Genomic DNA, 18,619 nt, shown 5'->3' with positions numbered 1-18,619 from the left:
TACCAGTTATAATAGTGGATGTTAGCCTAAATACTCTTCAAAATGAAAGCAATACTTTCAATATATAGGTCAAGGCCGCATGAATGAGGTAGATTTTTTTCATTAGGTCTCGGAATCTTTTCATTTTGTGACTATCATTGGATTATGTAACGTTTTGATGGTTTGCATTTGGTTTTATGTTAGCATTTTAGCCGCCTGTCATTAAAACCTGGCTGAAATTTGGATTGTTTTTGGAATAAATCGTTGCAGACAGTTCGTGTCTCAGTCGCACTGGTTAGACCGTCATGACCCAGATTTGACCCAATTATTTATTCATTCCATGAGTTTTTGTTGCTCATGAAATCATAGATCATGAATCATATTTTTGATATTTTGTGTATCAAACGATCCAAAAATGATGTTGAATTGTTTTCTGCATCGTATTTTCACTACAATTTAAGTATTAATGCATAAATTCAGTCGAAAAAGAAAGAGGTAAAAAATGTGGAACACTCAGATTTGATAAATGGGCCACTTGACATTTTTCATGATCTGGCCTTTGCTGAGCATACTTTACATATTTGGTACTGATGCAGGTTGATTGCATTATTTAAAAGCCATTTAAGTCATGTGATGTACACACTTATTACAAGAAAGAATCAACAGACATCGATTTTGACAACATATAAATAACATTGTTATCCTGTATTCATGACATATTAACATGTTTTTTGACAGATCTGCATTACTGATAAAGATTGTTGGTTTTTCTACACTTGTACTGGTGTCCACTCTGGTATATTTGCGTAAAGGGTCTTACTGTAACCATTTATGTCTAAAGATCATGTGGTGGGCACAACTATTTACAGCACTGATGATGGTGGATAAAATATATTTGTAAGTGAAAGTCATTAAAACCCAAATACAGTAATTGAAATCAGTCTTCGGAATGAACAAGCCTGAATTCTTACACTAGCTCTTTTCCTTACACTAGTTTGTGGTGAACAGATTTCAGTAATGTCCGATTGTGTCTCTCACAAAATTTAAGAAAGGATATAACATCACTCACGATATAGTAGGGCATCAAAACAGTGTTTCCACCCACAAATAAGATAGCTTTATGACAGCACTTTAAATATTAAATTTTGTTTGCAAGGTGACCTATATAATGTTGGTAAATATCATTTTGAAATACACTTTATGTCTAATACAGCCCAAATCCAGAAATTGAGCCAGCCTGAAATAGATTTTAAAAATACAGGGCTTGTCAAGGCTTATAATTATGCTTATTTCGACCACTGCTAATTACTGCTGCTGATTGCTACTATGCAAAATAAAGGACCCAAGAATAAATTATTATTCATGTTTTGTTTTAAAATGGTATGTTTTTCTCTCTTTTTTTTTCAAAGAAATTCTCCTTTATTAAAAAATATTTAGATACCTGTTTTACAATGTTTTAAAGGCAGTAAAACATGTTTGATATACTAATTTTGGTAATATTTGAAATCTAATATTATTAAGGTTTTCAGTGTTTTTAAAAACTGCTATTTTTACGAATTAATAATGAATGATAATGATTGATTCAGGTGGAAATGCGGGAATGAAGCACTTTCGCCATGCTGTTAAGCCACGAGGGACTGCTTCACAAGGGCTCAGAGTTCTGTCAGGCCATTAAGTTTGTCATTAAACTGCAGATCTCTACACTGGTAAGAACTTTATAGATGACTCTCTAGGCTTGGAGCCAGGTTTTAAAGAGGACAGGGTGCTGCGGAAGAGGGACAGGGGGTTGTAAAAGAGGAACAGGGTGCTGTTGAAGATAAACAGGGGGTTGCAAAAGAGGGACAGGGTGCTGTAAAAGATGAACAGGGGGTTGCAAAAGAGGGACAGGGTGCTGTAAAAGATGAACAGGGGGTTGCAAAAGAGGGACAGGGTGCTGTAGAAGATGAACAGGGGGTTGCAAAAGAGGGACAGGGTACTGTAGAAGGTGAACAGGGGGTTGCAAAAGAGGGACAGGGTGCTTACGTAGATTGAAAGGGTGCTGCGGAGGAAGAACAGGGTGTTGCAAAAGAGAAATAAGGAGCTTACGTTAATTGAAAGGTTGCTCAGAGAAAGAACAGGGGGTTGCAAAAGAGGGACAGGGTGTTGACAGGGTAGATTGAAAGGGTGCTGCTGAGAAAGATCAGGGTGTTGCAAAAGAGGGACAGGGTGCTGCAGAAGAGGGACATGGTGATGCAGTAGAGGGACAGGGGGCTGTAGAAGATGAACAGGGGGTTGCAAAAGAGGGACAGGGTACTGTAGAAGGTGAACAGGGGGTTGCAAAAGAGGGACAGGGTGCTGTAGAAGATGAACAGGGGGTTGCAAAAGAGGGACAGGGTACTGTAGAAGGTGAACAGGGGGTTGCAAAAGAGGGACAGGGTGCTTACGTAGATTGAAAGGGTGCTGCGGAGGAAGAACAGGGTGTTGCAAAAGAGAAACAAGGAGCTTACGTTAATTGAAAGGTTGCTCAGAGAAAGAACAGGGGGTTGCAAAAGAGGGACAGGGTGTTGACAGGGTAGATTGAAAGGGTGCTGCTGAGAAAGATCAGGGTGTTGCAAAAGAGGGACAGGGTGCTGCAGAAGAGGGACATGGTGATGCAGTAGAGGGACAGGGGGCTGTAGAAGATGAACAGGGTGTGCAAAAGAGGTACTGGGTGCTGACGAAAAGGAAAAGGGTGCTGCAGTGGATGAACAGGAAGTTGCAAAAGAGAGACAGGGTGCTGCAGAAGAGGGACAGGGTGCTACAATAGAGGGACAGTGTGCTGCAGAAGAGGGACATGGTGCTGCAGAAGAGGGACAGGGTGTTGCAGAAGAGGGCCAGGGTGATGCAGTCGTGGGACAGGGTGTTGCAGAAGAGAAACAGGGTGTTACAGAAGAGGGACATGGTGCTGCAGAAGAGGGATAGGATGCCGCAGAAGAGGGACAGGATGCTGCAGAAGGACAGGATGCTGCAGTAGAGGGACAGGATGCTGCAGAAGGACAGGATGCTGCAGTAGAGGGACAGTGTGCTGCTGAAGAGGGACAGGATGCTGCAGAAGAAGGACAGGATGCTGCACTAGAGGGACAGTGTGCTGTTCAAGAGGGACAGGATGCTGCTGAAGAGGGACATGATGCTGCAGAAAAGGGACAGGGTGCTGCAAAAGAGGGACAGGGTGCTACAGAAGAGGGACAGGGTGCTGCAGAGGAGGGACAGGGTGCTGCAGAAGAGGGACAGGGTGCTGCAGAAGAGGGCCAGTGTGCTGTAGAAGAGGGACAGGGTGCTGCAGAAGAGGGACAGAGTGCTATAGAAGAGGGACAGGGTGCTTTGAGGCATATGTTCCCAATTCATCATGAATTATGCCTCTACAGCTAGCAAACTGAAAGAGTGGCAACCATCTTAGAAGGAAAATAGCCCTTTCCTTGTCTTTAGTCAATATATATTAGTATGCTTAATGTTATTCCAGCTTTAGCAGATGGCGCAGACTCTGGTGTAGAAAGCATCATTGTTATTGGAATTGCAAACGTCTTAGAAGGAACAGCAGATCATCTCAGCACACATATTCCTTTCATTTCAGCTTCAACAGCTAGCAGAATCGGGTGAAGAAAGTGTCGTCCTAACTGCAAATGTCTTAGAAGGAACAGCGGATCGTCTCGGCTCGTTGCGAGGCACTGGGTTCCTTGAAGATCATGAACAGCTTGGCAATCAGTTTCTCTCATATTGTGCAGGTGAGAATTTAAAATAATTCATTTGGATTTATGGATGATGTTCATGATACTTTAATGTTACCTGACAAATCTCTGTCAATATCCGTGGAGGGGGTTGATACAAAAATACCAGTTTTCTCTGTGCAAATGTAACTTGTTATAAACATGTTGGTTTTCATTTCCACTGACATTAATGATTTAACTTAAAGTAGCTCTCTGTATATCTGTATAACTTGCACTGCCCATATTACCATTTAATGAATTCACTTCTGCAAATTACACTTCTGGTTTTAAGCAAGAAAAAAAAAATGTGTCTGTTTTTATTGCATTAAAATTGAATGCCACCAAGATTCCCACAATTTTGATGAGAAGGCAAGTTGAGGGGTGTAAGCTAAAAGGTCCTTCTTCTTCATTATTTAATGACACATAGAACCTTTTCGAATTCACTCCTCAATTTGCAGTTTACAAAGTTGTAGGGTATCACTGCATAGATTGTCAAGATTTGAATATAGAAAAATGCATATGTATGTAGTAAATGTCCTGTAAGACACACAAAGGGTCTTTTTTCATGTTGCTGTGTTCTGATTCTGTGATTTTAACAATGCTTACCTTACCTTAGAACTTTAAAAAATGCAAGTTGTTCGAATGAAAAGCTTAACATTGGCATCAAATGTTGATAGCGCACCAGCCTATGCTGCTGACGTCATGGATATAAATCCATATCCATAAATTGCATACCACCTGTAATGATAGCAGAGTGACACATTTCTCATTGTTGCAATTGTGTATTGATACACTGAAGCCACTTGTTCAGTTGATCATTTTATTGATTTACACACCATGAGTATAATTACAGTAGCAAGTTTTTCACTCTACCTACTATCTAGGTGATAGTCATACATGCCATATCCCCTGCATCTTGGTGATAGGCATACATGCCATATCCCCTGGCGGGGGAAAAAATTCCCCGGATTTCTGACCCATCCCCTGGTTCCCCTCTGGCGATCCAAATCCCCTGGATTTAAAAAAAATTAAAAAAAAATAATTTTAAAAACTAGCTTGACAGTGGAAAGCATCCATAATATTTTGGGTGTGAAATTCCATGAAGGACCATGACAAATAAGTCCAAAAGTTATTGTAATCAGAGTGTGTTTCTGTATTTATTGTTATATCATAAATGTAGATTTTGCGCTAAATTTCGCTGCGTAAGAATCCCCTGGTGTAAAATCAAAATCCCATGGAATTCAAACCAAAATCCCCTGGGAAGCCTCTCAGAAATATGGCATGTATGGACTGGTTATTGTTTCAAGCTTAGTCAGTAAGTCTAGACATAGGCTCTGTGCATCCAATAAGAACTTTACAGTACAGTTTGTTAAAGTTAAGGTACTAACTTTAAAGATTGAGCCTGTGTCGATAGACAGAGATACTTTGGATGTTCAGGTGCACTCGTTATGTTCCTGTGACAATTATCTCTCTGATGTTATTCAGAGACCCGGCGATTCTCCGTGGACGATGAGGGAGACAATTTGCCAGCCAGAACTACGTACAACGACTCCCTTCTGTCCCCAACCATCCCCAAAGCCACCTCTCCATATAGCCGGGTAAGATGTTAGCTGCTGTAAGTTCATGGTTTTGCTCACCATATTAGAAGTGGGGTTAGGGCTTTTCAGATTGGGAAAATGCGTCATTTTGACTTAAATTGGAAATTTCAATTAGTGTTTTAATATTGGACAGAAAACAAATACTGCCACGATTGTGTCAGTGATTCAGCCCAAAATCCAAATGCGCTGTTTGAGTAAAAGTATCTGCATTATCTCACTTAATTTAAAGGTTTCTGACCGGAATTATAAAATTACAAAAAACCCGATTTAATGAGATGATCAGTTCACAAATATCAAGATCAGTTATACTGGAATTCCTGTCATTAAAGTAACACTAATTTTTGATCAAGCCCAAAACTCTACCCTATTGTTGCATAAAAAAAACAACATTTAATAAAGTTAAGAAACTGAGCAAGCCCGGAAATCATTTTACAAATGCAGGACTTGCAGCTTGTGCTAATTTTGATTTCTGGGCCAATATTCATTAAAAAATATAATCATGAATCTGAGTTTATGACTCAGGCTCAGAAAACTCAGAAGATTTTTTAAATGATTCAAAATATGAGTGACACTCTTAATCAAAATCAATACATACATAAATTTTGAATGATACACACTCAACTTCTTACTTAATCATGCATTTATGGCAAATATCAATTACTATTAACAATATTATAACCGTGTATTTAATAGCTGAAAACGCAAAATTATTAAATTATTGGTAAATGCTAAAAGATTTACTGTGATCTACTATGGTCTCATAAGGTAGAAATGCCATGTTTTCTGCACATTTCTTATAAATTAAACTCAGTATCCTTCATAATGTTTTCGACATTAGTTAACTCTTTTTGGTATATATTAAAACAATTGTATTAAATGTGTTAAATCTCATTTGGGAGTAATATTGCATCTTTAATAATGAAAAAAGAAGCTTGAGTGTAGAGGGGATTATTTGTATCTGATACTGCAATTATTGACCATAAATGCCCCTGTAAAAGTATTTTTACAACAAAAATTATAATTTTGCCTTGTCTGAATCTGAGTCTTAACACTGACTGAAGACATTAGTGAACTGTTTACGGACAGTCTCAAGTCAGAATTTAGACTAAAGTATAACTTTTCCTAGATTATAATATTTTTTTATGTTTTATTCTTTTCACACAACTTGGGAAAAATAATTGTAATAAATTCAGCATTTTTCACACCTAATGTTATGAAAGGGTATTAGCAGGCTTTTAAAAGGGGAACGGTGTTGCAGAAACGGGACATGGTGCTAAGGGTGAGAAGGGGACAGGTTTGCAGCTGTGACTCTTAAATATTATAAATTTGACAAAAATGTTAGAAATGTTTTTAATGAATTTTTTTTAGCTTCCAATTGCCAGATACATTAAGTTTGTCTGTATTTTTTAATCATAAAGTAAGTTTTTAAACAAAAAATAGGACCTATTTGATTAAAACTGAAGCATCCAATTTCGAGAAGGCAGAAGGGTACAATTACTGGTCTCTACGAGGGTGGAATGGTGCTATCAGACAAGCTACAGAACCCTTCCATACCTCTTAAGCAAAAACCTTAGTAACATGTATTTCAAATTGATTGTTTTCCATTTTAGACTGACACTGTACGAGCTAGATACGAAAGGGAGAGCAGCACATCTGACTCAGTTTTCTCCCCTGATAGACGAAAAAGTAGTGCCAGTTCCAAAAGTCTTGACGAGGATGTTGCTATGCTTACAAGCCAGGATTATTCTGACACACCTCGTTCATTGAGTGATTCTTCAACCACATGGCCTCCAGACCTGGTAATGGAAGGTGTGGAAAAGGGAGAACGTTCAGCAGGTTCTGGAAGTCGGTATGTTTCCATTGTGCGTAGCCCGACCGGTCGATCAGGGTCGTCAAGTTTAGCAGAGTCTGAAAAATCAAAACACATTTCTAAGAGCCCTTTGAGTGAAAGCGTGGAACACATAAAGCAGATAACTCTTTCTAGTCCTTCAGAATTTCAGTATAAACGTTACCATCAACACGCCGGTGGATTTCCGGGCGGGAGCGGGTCGGGAACATTTGATCCCCAGTTACTACCTCCAATGTTTGAACTAGTTTCTCCACCTAAACCTCAGGAACTCACCGTTCCCACTGCATCTAGCGAAGAAACTGATGTTTCCTATAACATAAAATCAAACACACCTTCATCAACGGGTAGCGGCACTTTGATTAGCTCAGAAGTAGAAATGGCCGAACAAACGCCAATGAATTTAACTGGGAGCGAGAAAAACCAAAGCAGTGAACTAACTCCCTCTCCTGCTAGTACCACCGGCAGTGAATCAGTTTTCTGTCAATATCCAGTCTACAAAGTTCCTTACCCTGCCTACCCATCAGGAATGGTAAGACCAAAAACAGAAGAAACAAATTCAGATTTACCCTACAGACTGATGCTGGGCGCTTCATACGAGGGTCAAGACGCTGAGGCTAAGTATAAAACTCAGATGATTCAATCCGAGAGTGCAGGTACAAAGTCCCATCAAGGCACTGAGCAGTATTCATCCTTGACAGAAAGTCGTGAATATCAGTCAGAGCTCGGAGAGATTTATAGGCTTCCGAAAAAAATGGAGTCAAAATTGTACCACCAGCGAAATAACAATGGCGGAAGGAAACAGTCTAAGACACACGTTGAAAGGCGTTGTTCCGAGAGTATGATTCAGAACTATGAAACGAGTGGTCTGTTTACAGCGTTTCATAAAGACAAAGAAATCTTAGGCACTGAGACGGTGAAGTTGGAACATGACGTTATTCTGCAGCCTGACATATCAAAGAGCTTTGAAGAAGCAGTGAAAATTCAACAGAGTCTATTTCAGACAAGTCTTGGGATGTTCTCGCCAATTCAGCGTCAATTTTTACAGCCAAGTAGGCCATTCCCGCAACGTGAGCGGAGCCAGTCTTTGAGCGAATTTCATACCTTGGCACAGGACATACCTCATCCCTCTGGTCGAGCGCGATTTCCCAGTTCTAGTTTTGCAGAAAATTTAGACTCTCCCCTCGTCATAGATGATGATTCAAAGCCGGAATCAGAGTCCCGCGAAGGCTTGGATCTTAGTAACAAAAAGCGTAAAATGTCTGCTGATGATATTTACCCCATGTCAGCAGATGATCCCCAAGAAGGGGCTGGGCTTAATGCGGCAGCCAATCAGAGTGAAGAACAAGAGTTTGCAGGTGGAGCTGGCGTGAGTCGTTCACCAGATGATGGGGGTGTTGGGGGAACAAAAAAATACGGGAAAGGGAATTTTATAAAAGTCGCTACGGGGTATCAGTGCCGCATTTGTTGCCGTGTTATACGACACATGAACAACACAACGGCTCACATGCGTATACATGCGAACGTTAAGCCGTATAAATGCCAGGTCTGTAATCAACAATTCAAGTATGAGGTGGATCGAAGATACCATTTCTCGAAAAATCACGTTGATCTCTTTTCGAAAATGTATTTTCCCGACGATAAAAAATCTAGTTAATTGTTTGATTATTTTTTTTGGCTTATTTTAGTATGGTCTGATGTGAAGTCCTTTTTAGTTATCAATGACATTATTAGATTTTCTGTTAAACGATTCTTCAATGCCTTGATATTGATTTTAGAAAAAGGTCTTTAAATTTCCTTTTTAAAAAAGTTTTTTTGAAACATGGATCAAAATGAACAAAAGGCAATATTTAGAGTTATCATTAATTGTTCAAAATATTATGGTATACATAATAAAATATTTTGATTTTTAAAACATTTCTTTCAAATGAATTCAAAACGAGATGCTTTTACTATTATTATTATTGTTAATATTTTATGTGTTTTGTGACATATGCCCCGTCAGTCTTATGAATTCAGTTAGTTCTAAAATGTTTTGTACAATTTTTGTTGTCAAAGATACAATATTGTTATGTTTAATTTAGGTTTCTTATGAAGAATGAATGTAAAAATCACTATGTCAAATCATCTGTGGCTGGCCATTTAAAAAAAAAAGCCTTTAGATTTATAGTTTTTATCTTCAAAAACTGAAAACAAGCATCAAGTAAGTCATACTGAATTTTACTGTGGATTATAAGTTTGCAGTCACTGTTGATTTTTAATTGAAAACTCAACCCCAAAAAGTAAACTATTTTTCACAAAAATTTGGACCCAAAATTCACAACCCTAACAAGTTATCATATGGATGGCCTCTCTTTCAAATGCCAATGCTACAAAATCCTATGTTTTCAGTAGCAACATTAATATCCCCCAAAACTGTGAAGGTTATCTCAATCCTACCCACTAAGGCAGTCAAGTGATTGTACTGTCAATTCAATTTAAATAAAATGTGTTTAGTTTAAGGAATTAATCAAAGCACTGAGGGTACTATAGGAGTGTGCTTTGAGTGATGGATTTTTGTACAATCATGGCCAAATGTGGTATGAAACTTGGGAGTGAGCTGGAATAAAAAAAGTACACTAATCTTGCAAAAAGGATGTTAGTCATCACCAGAGAAATATTTGTGTTTGCCAATTGAGGAAATGAAGTATTTGTCATATAAAAAAGTATTGTCATCATGTAAACAAATAACTAAATGTGACAATATTAACCTTAAATAAAACACAAAAAACAAGCTAAAAGATGTCAGAATGATTTTGCTTTGAAAACTTATGTGATATTGTTAATGTTATTTGTTAAAGTTGTTACTGGTGTTCACTATTGTTGAATTAGTTTTAACATTATACATAAATGATAGTTTGATATGTAGTTTTTATTGCCTTCATGAGAAAACTACCACGAACGTAGTATGGCCAATAAATAATTTGTTTTAATCCCATCATGATTTTTTTCATTTGGATAGAAATTGCCAAACTAACTATTTATTTTTTTGTGGCCGAAGTAGTAGATTTTAAGAAGACAGACACATGTTTGTGTAAAGTCATTGAAGTGTTATATTAAGCACAAAGTGTTATTTATAATTTGACTGCACTTTTACCCTTTTTTCTTGTTTGTTATTAACTTAAGTTTTTAATAGATGTTGCATCGAAATATACCTTGAAAAAATGTAACAAACTAAAAGACAAACTAATACTTAAGTTTCAATATGTAAATATGAAATGAGTGATTCAAGTTTTAATAGATTTTAATTGTAAAATATTTTCTGTTTCAATTTGTAGCTGTACAGAAGTGTATTATATAGAGTCTATGTTCAATGTAATGATAGAATATGTTTTACTCATTTCTCAACATTTTAACAAGTGTATGATATATAGCTTTATTTTTGGTCAATGTAATGATATAATAGTTTTCAACATTATAAGAAAATTAACTTCTATGTGATAATCCTTGTTGAAGCTTAAAGCTGTATTGTTAATTTAACAATAGTTCTATGAGAGTTTGCTGTGGTATCAAATACTGCATTTTATCAAAGTATTTTCCTCTATTCAATATTGTTGTAGTACCTCGTGTTCATCATCTGATAAATTTGAAGTCTTTTAGAATATTGCGTTTTAGTGTGAAAACATTTAACTATTAAAAATTAGCTGTCAGAAAAGTTACTTTTAACCATTGTTACATTTGTTAATTAGCATAACTTTGATACATTATTTATAAGGTAACATAGTTTTGCCTATGATACATTTTTTGTAAGTAAACATAACTTGGACACATTATTTGTAAGTTAACATACATTTGACACATTATTTGTAAGTAAACATACATTTGATACATGATTTGTAAGTTAACATACATTTGAGATGTTAATTGTAAGTTTACATACATTTGATACATTATTTGTAAGTTAACATACATTTGAGATGTTAATTGTAAGTTAACATACATTTGATACATTATTAATAAGTAAACATACATTTGAGATGTTAATTGTAAGTTAACATACATTTGATACATTATTTGTAAGTTAACATACATTTGAGATGTTAATTGTAAGTTAACATACATTTGAGATGTTAATTGTAAGTTAACATACATTTGATACATTATTAGTAAGTAAACATACATTTGATATGTTATCTTCAGTTAACATACATTTGAGATGTAATCTGTAAGTCAACATACATTTGAGATGTAATCTGTAAGTCAACATACATTTGATATGAAGTTTGTATGTTTGCAACTACCTCTAGTATGATATTTACAGGTTAACATATGTTGGCATATATTTGTAAATTAACATACGTTGAACTTATTTAACATACCCATACGACAGGCTCCAATGTCACAAAACCTGAAGTCAAATCTCAGATTCGGTTTCAACTCAGTTTTGCAAAAAATATCAAAAAAAAGATATTCAAAGTTTTCACTGTTTTGAAACACATTCCAACATAGAATATGTTGATTAAATTTTTGGTCAAGATTTAAAGGAAAAAATATTTTACAGCACGAGAAGTAATTCAGTACAACTCATTGTTTCTTAATAATTACTTAAATTCATTTTTTGCTCTAGAATTAACTTTCTTTAAAGCTTTGGCAAAGCTTTGTTTTTATTGACACATTCTATAAGAAAATACATTTTTAATAATTCTCTGCTTTTATGTTTTAAAATGAGTAAAGATTGAGACTTGACTTGCGAAATTTTGTGATATTGATGCTTGATCTACTGAATTTTTGGAAATTTTTATTAAACATACATATGAGTCCAAGTCTACGTGAATTGGTTGTCCAGGGTTATCACATGACTTGTAAATCTTTCTTTTTTTAACAGTTATGAAAATTAAGATTTTTTCGGGACAACGGTTATGAAAATTAAGATTTGTTCGGGACAACGGTTATGAAAATTAAGATTTGTTCGGGGACAATATTATAAATTGACCATTTGCGGCTTAAACAAAAAATACATTTTCTTTACATATTTGTAAAATAATATTTTCTGCATATCAATTACTGTCTGTGATTTTTTTGGTGCAATTTACTGCCTTCTAAAGGCTGTTTCCCATTGCGAAAAAAGTGTTCATTTTTCCCAAAATTTTATATTTTCCAAAATAATCAAACACTGATTCTGTGAATGAATAAAAAAAGCAATACATTTCTTAAATAAATAACAAAATCTTGATAAGAATAGCTCTTTTACAGCATAATGTATGCACAAAAAGTAAAAACATTTGTATTTGCTGTTAAATTTTCTATTTTTAAGCATAACTTTGTATTTTTCCCAAAGTCAATAAAAAAACCAATTAGAAGGAACAGGTGGTGAAAAATTCCAAAAAAAATCACAGACTGTAAAAGATTTGGTTAAATAAGATGCTTTGTAAGCACATGATTTTAGGTGAAACTATAACTGATTAGGAGAAATACCATTGTAATGAACTTTCCTATTAGTAAGTCTTATACTTTTTGCCATTGTCGGCAACCACATTACTTTCTTCCACTACACTTCATACATACTGTGGGAAAATTGACTGACAAAATTTCATTTTAATGATTATGCATGAGGCAGGAGAGATAATTCTTCTTCCAATGAATTCACATGTTACACTCAAATATTGTTCAATAACATTACAGTGTCAGTAGCCTCCATGGCCATGTGGTCTTGACTTGTACCAAATATTATTGTACGGTACTGAGGCGGACCCAGATCAACTCCGGCAATCACCAGAATATTTTCAAATGTAAAGCATCTGGTACCTTGCGGAACCAATAAAAACTGCCTCATTAATTATTCATGATTACGAGATTTTTGTAGCCAAATTGCCCACGGTACACAACGAAGCATAGCGTAGTGTGTATGGGGAGGTATCTGACGATAATAATTCACCTGATTTAACAAGATTGTTTGAATTGACAGAGTTGGTTAAACATTTTACTTGAGTGATAAATGAACCCGGTTAAAATTTGTTATATTATGTTTTTGTTATTGTTTGACTTGGAAGTATTATACCTCTAGTGGTATGTTAAAATGTACATATGTTAGATGTTGATGTTGACCTTATACTGTTTGAATTTGTGAGGCCCTTTTTTTGCACTTCTATGATTATTGCGGGTTTGAAATCAGCTAAACAATTATTTGAGCATTGCGTTGACAAATGTCATTACTTGGGTGGATAAATATCTGGCTAGGTTTGCATCTAGCAACCTGATTAGATAATGTAAAATTGTGAATATTGACACTTATTGGTTTGTGTAAATTAAACCCTCGCAAAATATAATCAGTCTACAGTTTCATTTGTGTATTGGTATAGAGTTTATTTTTGACTCACTATATTGGATAGAGTTCCACTCTACATAAACAGGGTCGGTAAACATTTACATTGCATTTTACAGATACTTCACAGAGAAGTGGCCACATCAACCACCAAGACTTAATCCTCTAGTTATATCATTTTAGAGTAAAATGGGTGCCAGGTATCTATAACTCTGGAGGGGTAAAATGGTGTAGAAAAAGGAAGGGTTAACCTATTAAATTGAAAAAAATAATACTTTGGATTACGTACTGGTAAATAATGTAAAAAGTCGGCATCCGTTTTATAAATCAAAGTAAAATAAATTATAAATCAAAGTAAAATAAATTATCTTGATATTTTTTTGTTATTGACTTTATAGGTTTAAGTTTTTGTTTTTTTATATTTTTACTGAATGATTTACAAATAACACATGGAACTTTTAACGCATAGGTTTTTATCAATATGATTTCATTTCTTCTCTTGATTTTGTAAGATCCTATCAAACATGTATCATACATTTGCTTTGTTTTAATTAATAATTCTTAGTAGTTATAATATCCCCTTAAAAACTAATAACCTTATTTGGTCAATTTAGGCAAAGCTTATTTGATTTTATAAGTAAATTTTTCAATTCAATTTGTGACAGTCACTAAATATACCCTCAGTCTGTTGATTTTCGATAATTTATCGGTCATTTATCGATAAGATTGCCCCTATAATGAATTGTTAAAGTGTTAATTATAGTTGTTCTTCTGCAGTTAGCTATACTAGTGTCTTTTAATTTTAGTTTTATATAGTATTTCATGTATATAAGCATTGTTTTTCTATCATGTGCTTTAATATGAGTTTTATTTAGTTGTATTTTGTTATATTACGTGCTAAATGTGTAAGTGCTATATGTTAGCGCAAGTCTGTTGTAACCAGTTCTTGTTCCATTTTGAGTTACAACTGTGTTGCACTTAAAGCCCAAGAGATGTTTGCTGGATTTATTATTGATAATTTTGCCTATTTTAATGTATTAAGATGAGCAGTTTTACTAGGAAAAGTCATGAGATAAATTTTGACCCTGGGTATTATTATTTTTTACCAAAAATATCTTTTTGGGGGTCTCCTTTAAAATAATGTAACATTTTACCTGAATAAGTAATTTATTTCCTAGGTGTTACATCTTACCTGAATATGTTATAAACAACCTAGGAAGTGCTCTTTATACCTCTTAAACCTTTTTAAAACACTTTAAGGGGGAGAGTGGTCTAGTGGTATAGTTGTCTGCCTCACACCTCACAGGCTGCGGGTTTGATCCCCACCAGGGTGCGAGCGGTAAAGTTGTCCACCCTAGACCCAACAGGTTGTCTGTTTGATCCCCACCAGGGTGCGAGTGGAATAGTTGTCCACCTTAGAGCCAAGAGTCTTTGGGTTTGATCCCCACCTGGGAAACATGCTCATGGTCGCCTGTAATAAACATCAGTACTGGTTCCTGCCCAGGAAACTGACTCAAAATCTGATAAGCTAAAAGCTTTCGTCACAATCAAGCTTTAAGAAATGATTATTTACTAAAACTTTGAACGAATAACGGTTTTGCTCTGTTACAAAAGTACGAAAAGAAACCAATCTTGTGTATAGCAGATTAGAGATTTTTTTGTCACTTTTTCATATAACAATTTATAGAGCTCTGATTACATCTTTTGATGTTGTTTTATCTTTGAAATAGGCATTTTTTTACATTTTTCACTGGAAATTAGTATTTTTGATGTCTGACCTATGAGTCCCTTCAAAACCTTTACACTCAGGTTTTAAACTAAACATTACAAATATTAAATAGCCCCCCTTCTCATGTATAACTCAGGAACCATTCTTATACACATAGTTAAATTATTCACATAAAAGAAACAAGAAAGAAAGGCTAAGTATTTTTTTCTGGGTATTTCACGGACGAATAATAGTATACCTCAGGAACTCGTTTTTTTTGAAGATGTTTAAATTTCATCTAGATATCTCAGTTTGAACGCCATGTTTACCTCTCTTAAAACATATTCATATTCATGATCACATTTGTACATTTGTATACAGTAGCCAATAGCAACAGTAGCCATTAGCTACTATGTTGTTGTATCTAAAATATGTTGTCATTGCAGGTTGAAGAGTCATGTGACTTACAGGGGTTCTCACATGGATCACCTCGGTCAAAATTTCAGAGTTGCAACGTTCTTCAAAATTCTGTCAAATTGACATTTTGACCAAGGATTGCATCATTAAAATACAAGCAAACTAAAATACATGTAGAAGCAGATAAAAGCATAGTTTTTTTATGGGCTGAGAAATATTTTCATATCTTTTCTGTCAAAAAAGTAATTTAGAAATTAACATCACTTACTTGATTGTTTACATTGGTTGTGAGCTGTGGTGACCCCTGTGTGAACCCATTTCAGTCACATGATTCCTCACCCTGCATTACAAAGCTTGAATTGATATTTTAAGCATAGCTGACAAATCGGTATTACTTTGTTCGCTGGCTGCGTCACACGTTCATTTTAGTGTAGAGTCTTCAAACTTGGTATGCACATTGGTCATGGTCAGTAGATGATCCTTATTAATGTTGGGGTCAATTATCATGGGTCAAAGGTGAGGTCATGGTCATGTGACCTTCACTAGGAAATGTATGGCCTATCGATAACTTCTATCAATAAATTAACTAGAAAAAAATATGGGCGCTGACCCGACACGCGCGACACATCATTCTGGTAGTTTCATTAAAGATTCTTTGTTTGAGATGTAAAAATGTAAACTATTAACTTATTATGGTCTAACTTCAAATGGTATGTCAATTTCATTAACTACATCATGCCATTTTGTTGATAGTTTGAACGATGTACCGTTACTAAGGAACGGTAAATATCGTATGAAATGTACATCTGTAATGCTTTTCCTTAATGTAAATATAGTGGTGCATTTCTTAACATTACATGGTTTCAAAATGTTCAGAATGTCTGCTATTAAAATCTTTGATTCCTATTATTTTAAGACATAACAGTAAAAAATGTTAGTTTCTGCTTTCCTGACCTAATTTTTTACACCTGACCATTTTTTTGGTTATCGCTAGTAGACTTTTTTTTCTAAATGTTAAGTAAATTTTCCCGTTTTGTATAAACTTTTGGTATTTTTTGCTTCCGAAAAACTTGCAAATCTGTGAAAATAGTTTTTAGTGTGAAAATGATTTTTATAAACAACTTTATTAAAAATAATAAATAATATCCTAACCCTCGTACCCTTATTTTTGGCGGTGAAATAAGAAAGAAAAATTATTAACATAGATGCCTTTAGAAGAAAAAAAAATCTGCAATACTTGTGGGGAAAAGTGCTATGGATGTACAGGTTCATAGGAACTGTTGCTTGAAATAACTAAATTAAAATAATACAAGTTGTGTTTTAGTACCTCTGATTTGAATACCTCACATACATTATTTTTATCATGATGGTTGGGTAATTTTTTAGCTTGTTTGTTTTTGGAAGCATAGTCATTCGATATTCCACACTCATGTTTATATAATGATAAGCCTAAATTCATATATGTTTATATAGAAATAAAAATTATATTTTACTTATACATGTTGTATTAATTAAAAAAACACATGATATACGTGGTTAGAATGCGCTTTGTTTGCAGAGCGAATTTAATGGTTATTCAATGCATTATATCACCATTTAAATAAACTGATGGCTGAATTAATTGTGTGAAAACCAGTAATTCATTTTAGCCAGTTTTTTTAAACTAAAAATCAGTAATATTTATCATAATTATCATTCCTTAATACCATTGAAGAAGAATTTTTTTTAACCTTTACCAAAATTTAAGGTTCGCTGGATACATTAATCATGAAGCGAGGTGCTGTTTTTCTATGCCTCACGATTGTCAAGCAGTAGCCCCTATGGCCCATCTTTTGTTTCACATTATACAGCTCTTATTAATCAAATTATTCGTCATTCATTATTATTTTGTTAATGTGAATATACGGAATAGTGTAATAGTTGAATGTAACCTCATGGGTTGATGTTAACCTCACTGGAAGTCACTGTCATTGTACAAATTCAAAACATGTGACCTCAGAACGTTAGTACCTCATTTTCCATGATTAATTATGTTTAAAGTGTATAAGACATTGTATGAATATTATCTGATGCTTTAATTTTCGTGCCCAATCTTAGAAAATCATCGTTCTGTTCTGATGTTAGTATTAGAACATTTAGGTTGACACATGACCACTGTTGATGTGTGACCACTGGTTTGAACACACTTCCCGCTTTTTATATGCCCAATATCTTTGTTGGAATTTAGAATTTCTGGTGTGTTGTAGAAAGCATAATGATGCGTCCCTTTATTTCTCTAATGCAGATGTTTGGGTAAAGGTTTGTATTACTAAGTTCTTGTATGAACACATTTCAGTTTCAGTCAGGGGTCTATTGATATATGAAATACTAAAGTTTAATACTTTACTTACAAACGGTCGTATTATGTACCTCTAATATAATAATGGATCGTGAAAAGCAGAAATTGGTCTGTTTGTAAATATGGTTTAAGCAAGATCTATGAGATAAAACTTTCTTGTTGATAAACAAAATAATTGAGGCACCCATGCTGATATTTTCTATTTTTAGGTCAGTTGTGTTTATAACAGCATTTCCATTTTTTGTGTGAAAACATTTTTGGTACAATTTGTATAATGAAAACTCAGAAGTTTACTACAAGACCGATTTCGCTTTGACGCAGTCCAATTATAATTATATATGCTATGATTACCTCCCAAAATTAACCTCAAAATACATGGACATTATAAGTTATGTTAAAGGGTTTGTAAATCTAAAACATTCAAGTTTGTTATTGTAAGGAGATCTAGTATTGTTGGGTTTTCATGATTTGTTGAGAATTGTTAACTATTGTTTGAGAATTGTTAACTATTGTTTGTTAAAAATCGCTGTATTGTTATCTTTTAATTTTGTCTGTTTTCTTTTTTTCTATAGGGCAATAAATATTCATGTTGTAGATCAAGATTAGTTTTGTTTTCCTTGTACCCACCTACACCAGCCCTACCCCAAGTTGTCAACTATGGACCTATCGATGTGTTTCCGCCAGGGCTAGCAGTGGCAGATTCAGGATTT

The 18,619-nt window shown here is 34.7% G+C and overlaps 1 protein-coding gene across 1 annotated transcript; it reads left to right on the top strand.

The window, feature by feature from the left end:
- Window positions 1-1,490: 1,490 nt before the first annotated feature.
- On the top strand, window positions 1,491-18,492 carry LOC128241434 (uncharacterized). Its single transcript, XM_052958354.1, has 4 exons — window positions 1,491-1,685; window positions 3,569-3,719; window positions 5,187-5,299; window positions 6,910-18,492. Exons 1-4 carry the CDS (start codon window positions 1,596-1,598, stop codon window positions 8,800-8,802), a joined length of 2,247 nt encoding a protein of 748 aa, XP_052814314.1. The 5' UTR covers window positions 1,491-1,595; the 3' UTR covers window positions 8,803-18,492.
- Window positions 18,493-18,619: the final 127 nt, after the last annotated feature.

Source organism: Mya arenaria, chromosome 7 (assembly GCF_026914265.1).
Source record: "Mya arenaria isolate MELC-2E11 chromosome 7, ASM2691426v1".
Lineage (NCBI taxonomy): Eukaryota > Metazoa > Mollusca > Bivalvia > Myida > Myidae > Mya > Mya arenaria.
This window is presented reverse-complemented; position numbering and strand designations above follow the sequence as displayed.

Excerpts from the sequence above, each read along its gene's own strand:
- LOC128241434 (XM_052958354.1), top strand. The coding sequence starts at position 1,596 with ATGCTGTTAAGCCACGAGGGACTGCTTCACAAGGGCTCAGAGTTCTGT. Across the intron at positions 1,686-3,568 it reads AACTGCAGATCTCTACACTG|CTTCAACAGCTAGCAGAATC; the intron begins GTAAGAACTTTA and ends CTTTCATTTCAG. Across the intron at positions 5,300-6,909 it reads CCACCTCTCCATATAGCCGG|ACTGACACTGTACGAGCTAG; the intron begins GTAAGATGTTAG and ends TTTCCATTTTAG.